The 15662-nt window shown below is 36.8% G+C and overlaps 2 protein-coding genes across 4 annotated transcripts; both read left to right on the plus strand.

Moving 5' to 3' along the window:
* The first annotated feature begins 751 nt into the window (after positions 1–751).
* On the plus strand, positions 752–7646 carry LOC137727704 (pleiotropic drug resistance protein 1-like). 3 transcript variants are annotated; one of them, XM_068466524.1, is made up of 24 exons: positions 752–1210; positions 1302–1422; positions 1541–1629; positions 1722–1806; positions 1909–2068; positions 2153–2229; positions 2373–2426; positions 2513–2603; positions 2688–2989; positions 3084–3365; positions 3455–3771; positions 3852–4012; positions 4103–4206; positions 4293–4449; positions 4527–4589; positions 4692–4846; positions 4942–5274; positions 5401–5691; positions 5794–5877; positions 5959–6092; positions 6197–6424; positions 6515–6686; positions 6795–7049; positions 7177–7646. In XM_068466524.1, exons 1-24 carry the CDS (start codon positions 882–884, stop codon positions 7432–7434), a joined length of 4302 nt encoding a protein of 1433 aa, XP_068322625.1. In that variant the 5' UTR covers positions 752–881; the 3' UTR covers positions 7435–7646. The 3 variants fall into 3 exon arrangements, with proteins under 3 accessions (XP_068322625.1, XP_068322624.1, XP_068322623.1); XM_068466523.1 differs by having other exon boundaries at positions 4527–4846; XM_068466522.1 differs by having other exon boundaries at positions 4527–4846; positions 5401–5877.
* A 2299-nt stretch (positions 7647–9945) lies between these two features.
* Positions 9946–14458, plus strand: LOC137727705 (tyrosine decarboxylase 2). The gene is made up of 12 exons (XM_068466525.1): positions 9946–10321; positions 10723–10795; positions 10954–11184; positions 11330–11493; positions 11611–11751; positions 11936–11995; positions 12130–12294; positions 12677–12733; positions 12867–12931; positions 13709–13832; positions 13947–14084; positions 14170–14458. Exons 1-12 carry the CDS (start codon positions 10202–10204, stop codon positions 14290–14292), a joined length of 1461 nt encoding a protein of 486 aa, XP_068322626.1. The 5' UTR covers positions 9946–10201; the 3' UTR covers positions 14293–14458.
* Positions 14459–15662: the final 1204 nt, after the last annotated feature.

The raw sequence follows: 15662 nt of genomic DNA on the forward strand, positions 1-15662 counted from the left end.
TTATTAGCAGGGTCGCCCCTGAGGGTGGCAGCCGTCTAGGCTCCCACTCCTAAGAGACACATTTTATATAAGACACACATATATACATGTGTGTGTATATATAAATTAATTTTACAGACTTTGAGTCATTGTCTAAATATATACAATAGCCCATTGCCTCTGCAGAAATAAGCTTTTCAAAGTTAAAGTTGATAAAATCTTATCTTCGGTCAACTATGTCACAAAAGAAGATTGAATGAGTTAGATATTTTTCAATTGAAAAAGTTGCTAAACTTAATTAGTACATTTACATATGAAAATACGAGATATGTAATATTTAAGCAATATATTTTTTTGACGAAAATCAGAAAAATCTCGGCCTCTAGTTCAAAGCTCGCCTAGACATTTAAACGAATATTTTTTTTTTCTCCTTTTGGGTGTGAATGTTTGAATTTATGGTTTATAGACAGTGGGAATTGGCAAGTCAAAAAATCGAAACCCTCACATGGTGAAATGGGGCCAACAATTTTGACCAAAAATATAGGGTCAACAATTTTGGCCAAAAAAAAGTGGGCCAACAACTTATGTTATGACATAAAGAAAAAACATAACTAATGGTAATGATATGATTACCATCCATGATGTCCCATGCCAACACTAAACTTTCGATCATGACATGGAGAAACCCCATGAAAGTTTTATCTCACGTTAGCATCTTATCCTCCTATAAATTCAATGCTGCAAAAGCTAGAGAAAGTGGCCAACCAAACAACAAAGCCGAAGTCTTTTTCCATCAAACTTATTCATAAAGTTTGGAATTTTGGAGGGAAACGAAACTTGGGTTCTTGTTGGTTTTTAATTTCAAGCTACTAGCTAGCCAAGTTCCAAGCTGTTCTTCTTCAATGGAGATCAGTTGTGATATTCAGAAAGCTGGCCACAGTTTTAGACGAAGTGGTTCTTCCTTCTGGATTGACAATGGCAGCGGAGTTTTCTCAACGTCTTCGCACGGAGAGGACGATGAGGAAGCTCTCAAATGGGCTGCCCTTCAGAGACTTCCAACGTTTCAGCGCTTGAAGAAAGGCCTGCTCGCTACTCCTCAAGGGGAGACCAACGAAGTTGACGTGAGCAATCTTGAAGTGAAAGAAAGGAAGAATTTGATCGAGCGGTTAGTTGGAGTAGCCGAGGAGGATCATGAGAACTTCTTGTTGAGACTCAAGAACCGCATTGATAGGTGAGAATTCAAAATTTTCGCAACTCTGCGTGTTGCCATCTTCTCGGTTTTTGATAATGATGGAGGTTGTTTTACTTGGTTTTTATCTCAGAGTTGGAATTAATCTTCCGAAAATTGAAGTTAGATTCCAGCATTTGAAAATTGCAGCTGAAGCTTATGCAGGAAGCAGGGCTCTGCCTACAGTTTTTAATTACTGTGTCAATTTAGTGGAGGTAAATGATTAACTACTAGAGTTCCAAGTTCTCCATTGCATGTTTGGACCCGTCTGATAACCATTTCATTTTTAGTTTTAGTACATTCTTACTGAATATTTGTTTTCGGCTTCCTAAGGGTTTGTTGAACTCCGTTCATATTCTTCCTAGCAAGAAAAAGCACTTGTCTATCCTCAAAGATGTTAGTGGGATCATTAGGCCTTGCAGGTGAGAGAACGTTGCAAATTTGGTTCATCTGTGTTTTGTGTTTCGGTCGGAAAATAAAATCTGACTTGGTTGATCATGTGTTTATTGTACAGAATGACACTGCTTTTGGGTCCTCCGAGTTCCGGAAAGACCACTCTCCTGTTGGCTTTGGCTGGAGAGCTTGACCGAGATCTTCAGGTTAAACAACACGAAATCTGGGTTTCTGATTTCCGGTTTTAGCTTCAGGGGTTGCTCTTGGTTTTTGTCACTCGTTTATCTGAGAAAAAAATTGTTGTGCAGTTTTCAGGACGTGTGACCTACAATGGTCACGGCATGCATGAGTTTGTGCCTCAGAGGACTGCTGCCTATATCAGCCAACATGATGTTCATATGGGAGAATTGACAGTCGGAGAAACATTGAACTTCTCTGCAAGATGCCAAGGGGTCGGAGACCGTTATGGTGGGTTTAGAGAACTGACTTCTGTTCAATTTTCAGAATCAAACTGATGACTCTATTAATCGTTGTTGGTTTGAATTATGGCAGAGATCCTAGTCGAGTTAAGTAGACGAGAGAAAGAAGCGAATATTAAGCCGGATGCAGACATAGATATCTACATGAAGGTGAGAAACAAGAAAAGCTACTTAGCAGAACTTAGATATCTACTTGAGAGGTCAATTAGTTAGTTAGTTAGTGTGTTGTTAATTATGTTTTCGGAATAATCAACAATTTACGTACTGTTAATTCAATGTTTCGGTTAATATAGGCGGTGGCATCAGAAGGCCAGAGGGTACAAGTGGTGACAGATTATACACTAAAGGTAAAATCACCTTTATATTTTGTACTAAGAGAAGGATTTTCTGAAAATTACCCTTTATTGATCAGAAATTCATTTGATTTTTCCAGATTTTGGGATTAGATGGATGTGCAGATACCTTGGTGGGGGATAACTTAATAAGGGGCATCTCCGGCGGACAAAAGAAACGACTCACAACTGGTAGAAACATAATTCTAGTTCTTAATAAACCACATGATTTTCAAAATTTTAAGCGAGCGATTTTGATTAATGAATTATATATAGGTGAGATGTTGGTTGGACCGGCTAAGGCATTGTTCATGGATGAAATATCTACGGGTTTGGATAGCTCAACAACATATCAGATCGTGAATTCGATCAAGCAATATGTTCACATTCTCAATGGGACTGCATTCATCTCACTGCTGCAACCAGCACCTGAGACTTACGAACTATTTGATGACATTGTTCTCCTTTCTGATGGTCACATCGTGTACCAAGGTCCTCGTGAAAATGTTCTTGAATTTTTCGAATCCATGGGGTTCAGATGTCCTGAGAGGAAAGGCGTGGCGGACTTCCTGCAAGAAGTATGTCACTACATAGATGTGGTTTGAGCATTACACATAAAAGTGTCATATTAATTTTCCATGAGTGAATAAATCATAATATTGAATGTTGTAGGTGACATCAAGGAAAGATCAGGAGCAGTATTGGGCAAGCAGAGATGAGCCTTACAGGTTCATCACGGTCGAAGAATTTGTCGAGGCATTCCAATCGTTTCACGTCGGGCGCAAACTTAGAGATGAACTCGCAACTCCATTTGACAAGGCCAAGAGCCACCCAGCTGCATTAGCAACAAAAAGATATGGCGTTAGTAAAACTGAACTGTTGAAAGCTTGCTTTGCGAGGGAGTTCTTGCTCATGAAGAGGAACTCATTTGTCTACCTTTTCAAGCTTGCCCAAGTAATGTTTTCCTTTATTCGACTTACTCCATGCTTTGCGCAAACTTACATGTTTTTAATCTTTATTAAAAGTTTCCTTATTTTCTTTAGCTCTCAATCTTGGCTATGATTACAATGACATTGTTCCTACGAACTGAGATGCATCGCAATTCAGTAGATGACGGGGTAATTTATGCTGGTGCTTTGTTCTTCTCCCTGGTTGCTGTTATGTTCAATGGACTGGCAGAGCTTTCGATGACTGTTACAAAGCTCCCTGTATTTTATAAGCAGAGAAACCTCCTCTTCTTTCCGCCGTGGACATATACCCTTCCCTCGTGGATCCTAAAGATCCCTATCACCTGTGTTGAAGTTGTGGTTTGGGTATTTATGACCTATTATGTCATCGGATATGATCCAAATGTCGGAAGGTAAAAATAACTAGAAAATTCTCCTACCTTTTTCATGTTTTCTCCATCCGAAATGATAAATATTTATGCACATTATGCAGGTTGTTTAAGCAATGGCTTCTACTCCTACTCATTAATCAGATGGCTTCGGGGTTGTTCCGATTCATTGCTGGAGTTGGTAGAAGCATGACTATTGCAAGCACATTCGGATCATTTGCACTTGTCATGCTTTTCTCCTTGGGTGGTTTTGTTCTGTCAAGAGGTATAACAGTAAAAAAAAAAAAAAACTTACTGTTTCATTACATACTGGTATTTGAACTTGTATATTTATCTTTTGGTTTGGATGGCGCAGTCGATATAAAGAAATGGTGGATGTGGGGCTACTGGATATCGCCTTTGATGTACGGACAGAATGCAATAGTAGTCAATGAGTTCCTCGGAAAGAGTTGGAGACATGTAATTCCTTTGAAAATTCATTTCAAAAATTCTAGTTTTTGTGTTTTGTCCCCAATTCATATTCTAAGTTCTTTTTTACCTTGAAGGTTCTTCCAAACTCAACGGAACCATTAGGAGTCGCTGTTCTGAAGTCACGCGGATTCTTCACAGAGCCTCGTTGGTACTGGATTGGCGCGGGAGTATTGGCTGGATACATGCTTATATTCAACTTCTTTTTCACTTTGGCTCTCACTTATCTAAAGCGTGAGTACTTTCGTCTTAATTCTTTGCATGAAATCTTCGAAGCAACAGTTAACTCAGAATATATAAACACTGTGCAGCAATTGGGAAGCCACAGGCTGTTAAGTTGGAAGATCCTATCTCGACTCCTCAAATTAGTAGAGGTAATATATCTTACATTCATGGATGTCGCTTTTGTGTGCAATTGTCTATCCGGCATAAATTTTTTGATCTTTTTGACAAAACTAAATTTTGTGGGTGTACAGAAAATGGAAATGGAAGTAACTCCTCCAGGTCTTCCTCAATTACAAAAGAAGCTACTAATGACGCAAATGGTAACAAGAAAAGAGGAATGGTTCTTCCGTTCGAACCACATTCCATCACCTTTGATGAAATCACATACTCCGTGGACATGCCACAGGTGATGTATATGCAACCAAAGTAAAATGTGTCTGACACTTGACAAGCTTGTGCAAATCCAAAATTGTGACACATTTCTTTGAATCGAAATTGCAGGAAATGAAGAATCAAGGTGTTCCCGAGGATAAACTGGTGCTCATTAGGCGTGTGAGTGGTGCTTTTAGGCCTGGTGTTTTGACAGCTCTAATGGGAGTGAGTGGGGCTGGTAAAACAACTCTAATGGACGTACTAGCCGGTAGAAAAACTGGAGGATATATTGAGGGAAATATCACAATTTCCGGGTACCCAAAAAAGCAGGAATCGTTTGCCCGGATTTCTGGATATTGTGAGCAGAATGACATCCACTCTCCTCATGTTACTGTCTATGAATCCTTGATGTACTCAGCATGGCTGCGTTTATCTTCAGAAATCGATTCTGAAACCAGGAAGGTTGGTATTCGAGCTTTGTAAGCTTAAATTTAATTCCTTATGAACTGATGGAAAATTAGGTCCAGTTATTAAGGCAACTACTGGCCTCATTGTCATTATGTTTCATAAACTTGAACATGATTGCAGATGTTCGTTGAGGAAGTTATGGGACTTGTGGAGCTAAATCCGTTGAGGCAAGCACTAGTAGGGTTGCCTAGTGCGAGCGGTCTTTCAACTGAGCAGCGTAAGAGGCTGACCATTGCGGTTGAACTAGTGGCTAACCCCTCCATAATATTCATGGATGAACCGACTTCAGGCTTGGACGCAAGAGCTGCAGCCATTGTTATGCGAGCAGTTAGGAACACCGTGGACACTGGAAGAACAGTCGTCTGCACCATCCATCAGCCAAGCATTGACATATTTGATGCTTTCGATGAGGTGAAAATCAAAATCTTCTTTGATACAAATTGTTTGAACTTTGAACTCTATTTTGACTGGTCTTTTCTACTCGAGTATGATATATGTAACATATTGTTGCAGCTATTCCTACTGAAGAAAGGAGGACAAGAGCTCTACGTAGGACCATTAAGCCGCCATTCTTGCAATTTGATCAAGTACTTTGAGGTATAGTGAATGAAGAAATTTCAAGCCTTGATAGCTTTATAATTGTTGAAGGTTTTCTAATGCTTGCACATTAATATCTAGGGGATCGATAACGTCAGTAAAATTAGGGATGGCTACAATCCAGCAACATGGATGTTGGAAGTCACTTCGTCAGCCAAAGAAATAGCCATGGAGATTGATTTTGCTGAAGTGTATAAGAAATCAGAACTGTACAGGTTTGTTTATTACCTATTGGCCTAAGAAACCATTTACAAAAGAATGTCTCTCTTCGTAAACCAGAGTTGTTGAGAAAATGTACTTATATATGGCATAATTGCAGGAGAAACAAAGCACTTATTGCAGAACTAAGCAACCCTGCTTCTGGTTCTAAGGATCTTCATTTTCCTACTCAATACTCTCTGCCCTTTTTATCCCAATGCGTAGCTTGCTTATGGAAACAACATTGGTCCTATTGGCGCAATCCGCCATACACGGCCATCAGGTTGATCTACACAACCATCGTAGCATTGATGTTCGGGACAATGTTCTGGAACCTTGGCTCCAAAACGTAAGTCACAATGCCTCGCACATAAAAGATAAATATATTCTAACCAATACGTTTTGCTTCCAAATGTAACTATGAAACTTTTGAGTACAGAACGAAAGAAAAGGATCTCTTCAATGCAATTGGTTCAATGTACGCTGCTGTTCTCTTTCTCGGTATCAAAAATTCCACAACGGTGCAGCCTGTTGTGGACGTCGAAAGAACAGTCTTCTACAGAGAACGAGCTGCTGGAATGTATTCTGCCTTGGCATACGCCTTTGCACAGGTGACTAATCATACATTTTACCTAAGACTAGCCTATATTAAATTTAATTTATACGATTACTTGCATTATTTATCTTATCTTATGCCAAGTTTCCATATTTCGTTGCAGGTTACAATTGAGATCCCTTATGTTTTTGTACAAGCCCTTGTCTATAGTGTCATAGTTTACGCAATGATCGGGTTTGAATGGACTCTGGCTAAATTCTTGTGGTACTTATTCTTCATGTATTTCACATTTTTGTACTTCACCTACTATGGCATGATGGGAGTGGCCTTGACGCCGAACCAACACATAGCCGCTATAAATTCCAGCGCATTTTACGCAATATGGAATGTCTTCTCGGGGTTCATAATCCCACGGACTGTAAGTGTTGCTTTGCCCTTAGTTCCTAACTTACGCAGGCTTTGATGTCCTTAGAAGTTAAAACATATACTGATGTTTTATTTTCTGATCCTGCAATTTTCATTCGTGTTCATTTCGCCAACGGCAGAGGATTCCTATATGGTGGAGATGGTACTATTGGGCGTGTCCGATGGCCTGGACCTTGTACGGACTGGCTACATCGCAGTTTGGAGATATACAGGACGAGCTCGAGACGGGTGCAACAGTGGAAGAATTCATGAGGCAGTACTTCGGTTTCAAGCAAGAATTTATCGGAGTGGTTGCAGCTGTGGTTGTTGGATTCGCTCTACTCTTTGCACTTATCTTTGCCTTGTCCATCAAGATGTTGAGTTTCCAGAGGAGATGAATATTTTGTTGCTTGTACATCAAGAATGCAGGAACTGCTTTGATCTTATGTGCAACTTTTTGTAATTGGTCAATCCCTTCCTAAGTTTATAAATGTTATAATTCTTTTGGTAAAAACACTCCAATGAATGGAGATAGAGCTAAGATACAACACTATCATAGCATAAATATAAACAATTTAATATTAAAATTGAAGTGTTAGATTTAGTATTTAATCCGAATTTTATAAAAAAAAAAATATTTCTTTTATTCAAGTTAAATTCTAATATAATTTTAATTAAGTACTAGAGAGAATTCAAACTTGAGTATATAGTAGAGAGCACACTGTTCTAACCAATCTCTTTAAACTAATATGTTTAATCAACCAAAAAAGGGGGCGTTTTGATATAGGCGCCTCGTTTTTTAATTTTTTAGATTAAACATACGCTCCTTTTGAAAATTTGATCAAACATTTTTCTAAAATTTTGGTTATAAATTTCAGTTTTTCACATAAGTTCAATTTTGTTTAGAATTTTAGTTTTTCCCGACTTCTCTTGGACATTTCGTTTTTTTTTTCCCTATTATCCCTATGTTTATGCATTTATTATCCATCTTTATGCATTTTTTTATTTTTTGTTATGATTTTTACTTTTTTTTTGTGAATATAGTAGGATATTTATAAAAAAAAATTGTTGGATTTTATTATTTAGAAGACCCAACACATAATAAAGATTTGTTTGATTATATAGCTACATCTAATTACCTATAATATAGACACATTTAAATTTATAGTGCATTTGATTTTTTGTATTTTTCGGTAAATTTGGAATGTAAATGTTCCAAAAAGAGTTATTTGATAGAGACATTTGGTTTTGTGGTACATTTGGGATTTTTTTGTTCATTTGGAATCTAAACGTACCAAAAAGGTTACCTGACAATGGACACACTTCGTTTTATGGTACATTTGGTTTTTCTGTACATTTGAAATCTAAACGTACCAAAAAGGTTACATAACAATAGGTACATTTGGTTTTATGGTACATTTGAATTTTTGGTACATTTGGTTTCTCGGTACATTTGAAATCTAAACGTAGCAAAAGTCGATATTTTTGTTCTCAAATGTACCATAAGTTTTAAGTATATTTTTTTATATATATCTATATGTGAAAAAAATATGTATTGAAGACTTTTTATTGAGACATTTTTTATGGAAGGAGAATTTTTTTTTTAAATACTGATAATAAGGAAATGAGGAATTAGTTAATTAATCTTTTATTTTATTTTATTAAAAAAAATATCATTTAATGCGTAGAAGGGGATTGACGAAATTAAATTCCTATATTATAGGCAATTAGTTGCTAAGTTATCTTATGCCTCTACATAAATGCATTTAAATTAATGACATGGAAATTAAATAAATAGAAAATTATTGAGATGACAATTGATCAAAGCACCTTAATCAAATCTTTAAAAGGGATGAATGTTTAATCTAACAACTATAAAAAATATATAGGGCATTCTAATTTTCCCGTTTAAATATGATTACCCCACTCTAACTAATACCGAGACTTTTTATGGTAAAACCCCACACCTGATGGATTGGGCAGGTGGTAAAGTTGGGGACATTATTGGTGTCGTTAGAATGAGACCCCTGGGCTCGTCGATCTAAAAAAAAATTCAACATGGTATCAGAGGCCTCGGTTATGGGCTTGTCACAAGTAAGTGTGGGCTTAGAAACAAACTTGGATTCTTAACATAGAGCCAACTCTCTGAGTTTTTAAAGGGCACTTCCTGAAAAGACTGAAAACAAGTCTAGACTCCATTGAAGCCGACCTCTGAGTTTCAATTGCCGATGTGTGGACCTTCACGTGTGAACCACTAAATGAGGTTACACGTGAGAAGGCGTGTTAGCAGTCTCACATCGGTGGGGGTAAAGAAAAGCAATAACTTTAAATAGGATTACCCCACTCTAATTAATACCGATGCATTTTTGTGGTAAAACCCTACACTTAACGGATTGGCCAGGTGGTAAAGTTGGGAATAACATTGGTATCATTACTCATTAGAGTGGACCCCCTAGGCCCGTCGATATAAAAAATTTCAACATGGTATCAGAGTCAAGGTTCATGCCCGTGCAAGCTAATGAGCTTGTCACCAATAAGGAAAGAATCCAGGACTCTTAACATAGAGCCGGCCTCTGAATTCCATAGAAAGTAAGTCTGGACTATTAACATAAAGCCAACTTCTGAGTTTCAATTGGCGATGTGTGAATCTCTGCGTATAAACCACTAAATGGGGTTACATGTGAGGGCGAGTGTTGAAATCCAACATTGGTGGGTGAAAAAGAAAATCATGGGTTTAAATATGATTACCCAACTCTAACTAATATTAAGATATTTTTTTTTATAAAACCTTACATCTGACAAATTGGACAGATGGTAAAGTTTGAGACAGTATCAATGTTATCAAAGTGAGGCGCCTGGGACCACGGATGCAAAAATCCAACATGCATATCGTCCACACTATTTCCTTTGGGTAGCTTTCTTTGATGAATTTGTATGCCGTGGTGTGGATGATTCCCTACCGTCCACTCAGCAATCATAACACATTCCGCTCCAATTTCTCAATTTTTTAGAAAATTCGAATTGAATCTTTGAAAAAAAAGAGAAGCAGTTCGTTCATCTTCTCATTTGTTTTTATTTTTATTTTTTCTTGGAAATCCAAGGCATCTTCATCTCCCTCGTTTTTCTGCCATAATTTTGAGGAACAAATAAGAAAAACAGCAGAAGATGAGTGGGTTGAAGCCAATGGACGCTGAGCAACTCAGAGAGAATGCCCACAAAATGGTAGATTTCATTGCTGATTACTACAAAACCATTGAGGATTTCCCTGTCCTCAGCCAAGTTCAGGTTTCAACTCTCAATCCCATCTCTCTCTCTCTCTCTCTCTCTGTCTCTCTCTCTCTGTCTCTCTCAGTTTTCTTTTACGAGCAATATTCTACTTTAAACTAATTTATACCGTTAGAAGGGGATTCAAACTCGGTGCACTGGGTGGTTGTTGTGTTGCACATCCTTTCAACCAATATGGCTATGCACACGCGTTCCTTTCTCTCTTATATTTTAAATACAAAGCCAATTTGAACTCTGAAGAAATCTCTATTTCTTCCGTTTATCAGTGTTGGCATTAGGTTTTGTGAAAACTTTTCAAAGTTTGAATCTAAGTATTGGAAGTATTCCACATATATTGGCACAGATGATGACTCAGTTAATTCAAGTTTTTCCGTTGTTATAACTCTAGTCACATTTTGCAGCCTGGATATCTTCGTGATCTTTTACCGGATTCTGCGCCTACCTATCCCGAGTCTTTGCAACAAGTTTTCGATGGTGAAATTTCTAATAGGGTTCTTATGTTCTAGATTTTCTTGCATACCTATTGCAAATGTGTATACAAAAGAAAATTCATGGCCTGATTATATATGTTTGATTTATATGATTCATGTGACATAAACATATGTGAAGAGCAAACTTTTATGTGGTTGCAGACATTCAGGCTAAGATTTTACCAGGGGTAACGCATTGGCAGAGCCCAAATTTTTTCGGATACTACCCTTCAAACAGCAGTGTTGCCGGATTCCTAGGCGAGATGCTAAGTGCAGGCCTTAACATTGTGGGGTTTAGTTGGATAACTTCTCCAGCAGCAACTGAACTTGAAATGATCGTCTTGGATTGGTTTGCTAAAATGCTTAAACTTCCTGAAGAATTTCTTTCAGCAGGTGAGATGATTGTTCTCTATACAACTATATTTTTTTAATGAATTTCTCATAAAAAATTGTGCTTTTTCTCCTTTATCAATAGATGAAGAAAGATATTTCTTCAACCGTTGAGCTTCTGGACTTATTGTCAGATATATTGTTGCAGGACAAGGCGGTGGAGTGATACAAGGCACAGCTAGTGAAGCAATTCTGGTTGTACTATTGGCTGCTCGTGATAGGATTTTGAGGGCAGAAGGAAAAGAAGCCCTTGAGAAGCTTGTTGTGTATGCATCTGATCAAACACATTCAGCTTTGCAAAAGGCTTCTCAGGTACCTTCCTTATGTGCTCTAGTATCAACAGATTTGTATATATTGTAAACACTTAAATTCAGCTTGCTATATTGATAATATCTTTCATTTTTAATGATTTTTATTGTTTAACGGCAGATAGGGGGAATCCATCCTGAGAATTGCAGGATGCTGAGTACCGATTCCTCTACTAACTATGCCCTTTCTCCCAATGTACTTAATGAGGCGATTTCAAATGACATCGCGGATGGTTTAGTTCCATTTTTCTTATGTGCAACAGTAAGATACAAAGAAACTTCAGATCCTAAGCATGTTTCCATTTTGTTCTTGAAATGTTCATTAACGGGATAAATTTTGGTTTAAAAACAAATATTCGAACTATTTAGAATAATGGAATAAGTTTACCACATTCATAAAATTAGAATCCTAATTAACTAAAGAAACTTTGCATCTGTACTTTTAGGTTGGTACTACTTCATCAACGGCTGTTGATCCTTTGCTAGAACTGGGAAAGATTACTAAGGTAACAAATGAATCGTCTAATCTGCCTTATGGTTTATCAATTTTATGCAAAAACTCTTTTAATACAAAGATCGTGTACATTAAACTTTTGTGACATATACTTGTCCATAATTGTAATTCTTTGCATTTTCTCAGAGCAATGGAATGTGGTTCCATGTGGATGCTGCATACGCTGGTAGCGCTTGTATATGTCCTGAATACCGACACCACATTGATGGTGTTGAAGAAGCCGACTCATTTAACATGAATGCACATAAATGGTTTCTTACGAACTTTGATTGTTCGTTGCTCTGGATCAAGGTATGTCATTATGCGGTTGTGCACATTGTTCATCTGCTAATTACTTTGTACTTCTTCCAGGTTTTGCCAACTGCTACTCTCTCTACAATCCACATGCAGTTCTGAAGAAATTGTGCAATACCATTATCATTTTCTGCATTCACGATATGAACTTTGAGAACTGCCCAAATAGTTCTACATGAATTGTACTTCCATGCAGTCAACTTGTAATGGAAACGTGTGATCCTGTGGGAAATTAATATGCTCGTTCATTAATTGTCGGAGATTTAGCATGACAATTTTGCCTTGTGACAAAATATCTGTTTTGTGTGACACCGTTTTGCTATCGTTTTCCAGTTCTTGTGATTGATTAATAGAGCATATACTTATTTACTTATAACAGGATAGAAACGCTTTGGTCCAGGCGCTGTCTACAAATCCTGAGTTCCTTAAAAACAAGGTAATTTTCTCCTAAATTATCTTCTTTACTATTAGCTATGGGTATTTCACACTAGCGTTTTCTCCCTTCTGCACTTCTTCCCTTGTTTCCATCCCTTAATTCTCCCTTGATTATTACGTTGTTGATCCTGCAGGCCTCTGAAGCAAACCTGGTTGTGGATTACAAAGATTGGCAAATTCCACTTGGACGTCGGTTTAGGTGTGCCCTTGAACATTTTTTTCACATATATAGTTAGATTGGTCTTTTGAGTACTCAAAGCTCATATATGCAACCTAGTTGGGAGAAAATCAATATATTTACTTTCGTAAGGTTCCCAAACGCGGCAATATAACTCTCTGTTGTACTGCGCTCAGTGACATTGGGTTGTCTTAGCCCTAGTTTGGCACTGAGGTAATTCTAAAAAAAAACCAAAAATACAAAGCTGTAAAACCCAGTTTCGAAAAACCAGCTTTTTTTCACATTTGTTTTACATAAAAGTTTATCAAACACTATAATACTGCCTTTTTTTTTTTTTTTTCTCAAAAGCACTTTTACAAAAAAGTTTACCAAACACTCTGCTGCTTTATTTCATAGTTGCTTATTCTCACAACACATTAGAAGCAGTTTTTTTTTCAAAGCATAGCAATACCAAACCAACCCTTAGTAGTACAGAGATCATTTAGAGTAGAATCTCTCTCTTTAAGAAGGTAAGCTAATGTCGAGCCTGGTAGCGTGAACTTATAACTAAGTAGAGGACTAAAGTGATTGGTTGCTTGGATGAAGCCTAACCAGGTGAGGTTATGGTGGTCTTGGTCTGTTTGGTGAAATCACACAATGCGCATCCTTAAGCCCTCGGGTTAGTAGGGTCCCCCATCCACCATGATTGGACACCTAATAACAAAAAAAAAAAAAGGAAAAAAAAAAAAAGAATGTAAGTTAATAAACTAACACATTAAAGCTAATATCTGAGTGTTATGTATCGACTGCTGCTTCCAGATCACTAAAACTATGGATGGTGCTAAGACTTTATGGTCTGGAGAATCTACAATCCTACATAAGAAACCATATCGATTTGGCTAAATGCTTCGAAGATCTTGTTGCTCAAGACTCCAGGTTTGAGGTAATTAATTGTATTCCTAGTGAAGTTTCTTGTTTGACTACTATATTTCATTACAAGTTGAATGCTGCAATATTATGAACATTTACCTTGTTGATAATTCACCATAACTGGCAGATTGTTACTCGCCGAATATTTTCGTTGGTTTGTTTCCGTCTTCTACCCCCTCACAACGATGAAACTTATGCGACGAAACTGAACCATGACCTACTAGATAATGTAAACTCGACTGGAAAAATTTTCGTTTCTCACACGGTAAGCTCACTATTTGGTATCGTTGACACCTTTTTTCTGTTGTAAATTCGCAATTCCTGATGATACCAACATGTTATATATGCAGGTCTTGTCAGGAAAGTACGTATTACGTTTTGCAGTAGGAGCTCCATTGACTGAGGAGAGGCATGTGCTTGCAGCATGGAAGCTTTTGCAAGAGGAGGCTTCTGCCCTCCTTGCACCTCTTTAGTTTTTAGGATATGATTGATTTCTGTCTAACCCTAAACTATATTATGCAAATGTGGGTTATTGGTCAAAGCAGTGTGACGGTCTCTTAGTATAAATTAAAGTAGTTTAAAAAAAACTATATAATAAATAAAAAAGTGCTCAAAGCTCTTATTTATACAAATAAGAAATCCTAAGTAAATTTACAAGAAGAGCGGTGGAAGTGAGGGGAATAAATAAGAAGAATTAATGGAAACATCTTGAAAGTCAATATAACTTAGGGTCTGTTGATAACCATTTTTTTTTTATTTTTTGGCTTTTACTTTGGTGCTTGATATATGAGGAAATATATGTGAAGAACAGTGAAAACCAAAAACTAAATACGAAATGGCAGTCAAACAAACTCTTAAAATAGTTTTTGGCTTTTGATTCTTAGTTTTTAGTTTTCATTTTACGTATTGTCTTATACATATATTCTACCTTTGTCCTATCAGTCATCCACTCTAGCTTTTACATCCCTCCTTCCTCTTATGTATTTTTCAAAAATAAAAACTAATAACTAACATGAACAATAACTAATAACTAAAAATGAAATAATATTAGTTATGATCTCTGAGATTTGCATAACTTCTCATGTTGGTCTCTGAGATTTGAAATCTATATGATTGGTCCCTAAGGATGTAGTCAAATTAGGATTTGACATGATTTTAATGGACTTTAAAATCAGAGGGTAGTCAATTAGGATTTTAGAAAATGATTTTAAAAGACTTTGAAATCATGGTGTAGTCAAATTAGGATTTAAGAAGATTTTAAAAATACATCCAAATCCAGAGATAGTCAAATGAGATTTTAAAAGACATTTTTAGAATGATTCTAAATCTAAGGGTATTCAAAAAATAAAGATTTGTTAATATTTCATGAAGAAATGGATTTCATTGGATTTAAGAGCTTGAAGTATATATACCCAACACCAAATACAATCCCACCTCAACCCCTAGGATTTCTTAGGGGTGGAAAAAATTCCCAAAAATCCCGAACCGAACCGAAAAAATCTCGATCCCAAACCAAAAATTTTCCAAACCGAAATTCCCGAAATTTTTGGGACGTTATTTCAAACCGATCCCAAAATTTCGGTATGGGATTCCGGATTGGCTTCTCAATATTTCGGGAATCCCATACCGAACCGAAAATATATAATGTTAATTATTATATATATGTTTATACATATATATATTATTCTTTTATAATTGATGCTAGTAGTTTCTAATTCATGCTCTGCAACATGGAATGCCCTACACCTTGCATATTTTTCATGTTCTGTTTGATATTCATGTGGATTTTATTGCTGCTGCCATGGTTGATGATTTCAGAAGACTTGATTCTTTTGTCTCTCAA

Source organism: Pyrus communis, chromosome 3 (assembly GCF_963583255.1).
Source record: "Pyrus communis chromosome 3, drPyrComm1.1, whole genome shotgun sequence".
Classification (NCBI taxonomy): Eukaryota; Viridiplantae; Streptophyta; class Magnoliopsida; order Rosales; family Rosaceae; genus Pyrus; species Pyrus communis.

What these genes read in the sequence shown, in the direction of transcription:
- LOC137727704 (XM_068466522.1), top strand. Translation starts at nt 882, where the DNA reads ATGGAGATCAGTTGTGATATTCAGAAAGCTGGCCACAGTTTTAGACGA. An exon ending in GGGATCATTAGGCCTTGCAG is followed by an intron (nt 1,630 to 1,721) that starts GTGAGAGAACGT and finishes TTTATTGTACAG; the next exon opens with AATGACACTGCTTTTGGGTC. An exon ending in GGCTCTCACTTATCTAAAGC is followed by an intron (nt 4,450 to 4,526) that starts GTGAGTACTTTC and finishes AACACTGTGCAG; the next exon opens with CAATTGGGAAGCCACAGGCT.
- LOC137727705 (XM_068466525.1), top strand. Translation starts at nt 10,202, where the DNA reads ATGAGTGGGTTGAAGCCAATGGACGCTGAGCAACTCAGAGAGAATGCC. An exon ending in CTTTGCAAAAGGCTTCTCAG is followed by an intron (nt 11,494 to 11,610) that starts GTACCTTCCTTA and finishes GTTTAACGGCAG; the next exon opens with ATAGGGGGAATCCATCCTGA. An exon ending in GTTCGTTGCTCTGGATCAAG is followed by an intron (nt 12,295 to 12,676) that starts GTATGTCATTAT and finishes TACTTATAACAG; the next exon opens with GATAGAAACGCTTTGGTCCA.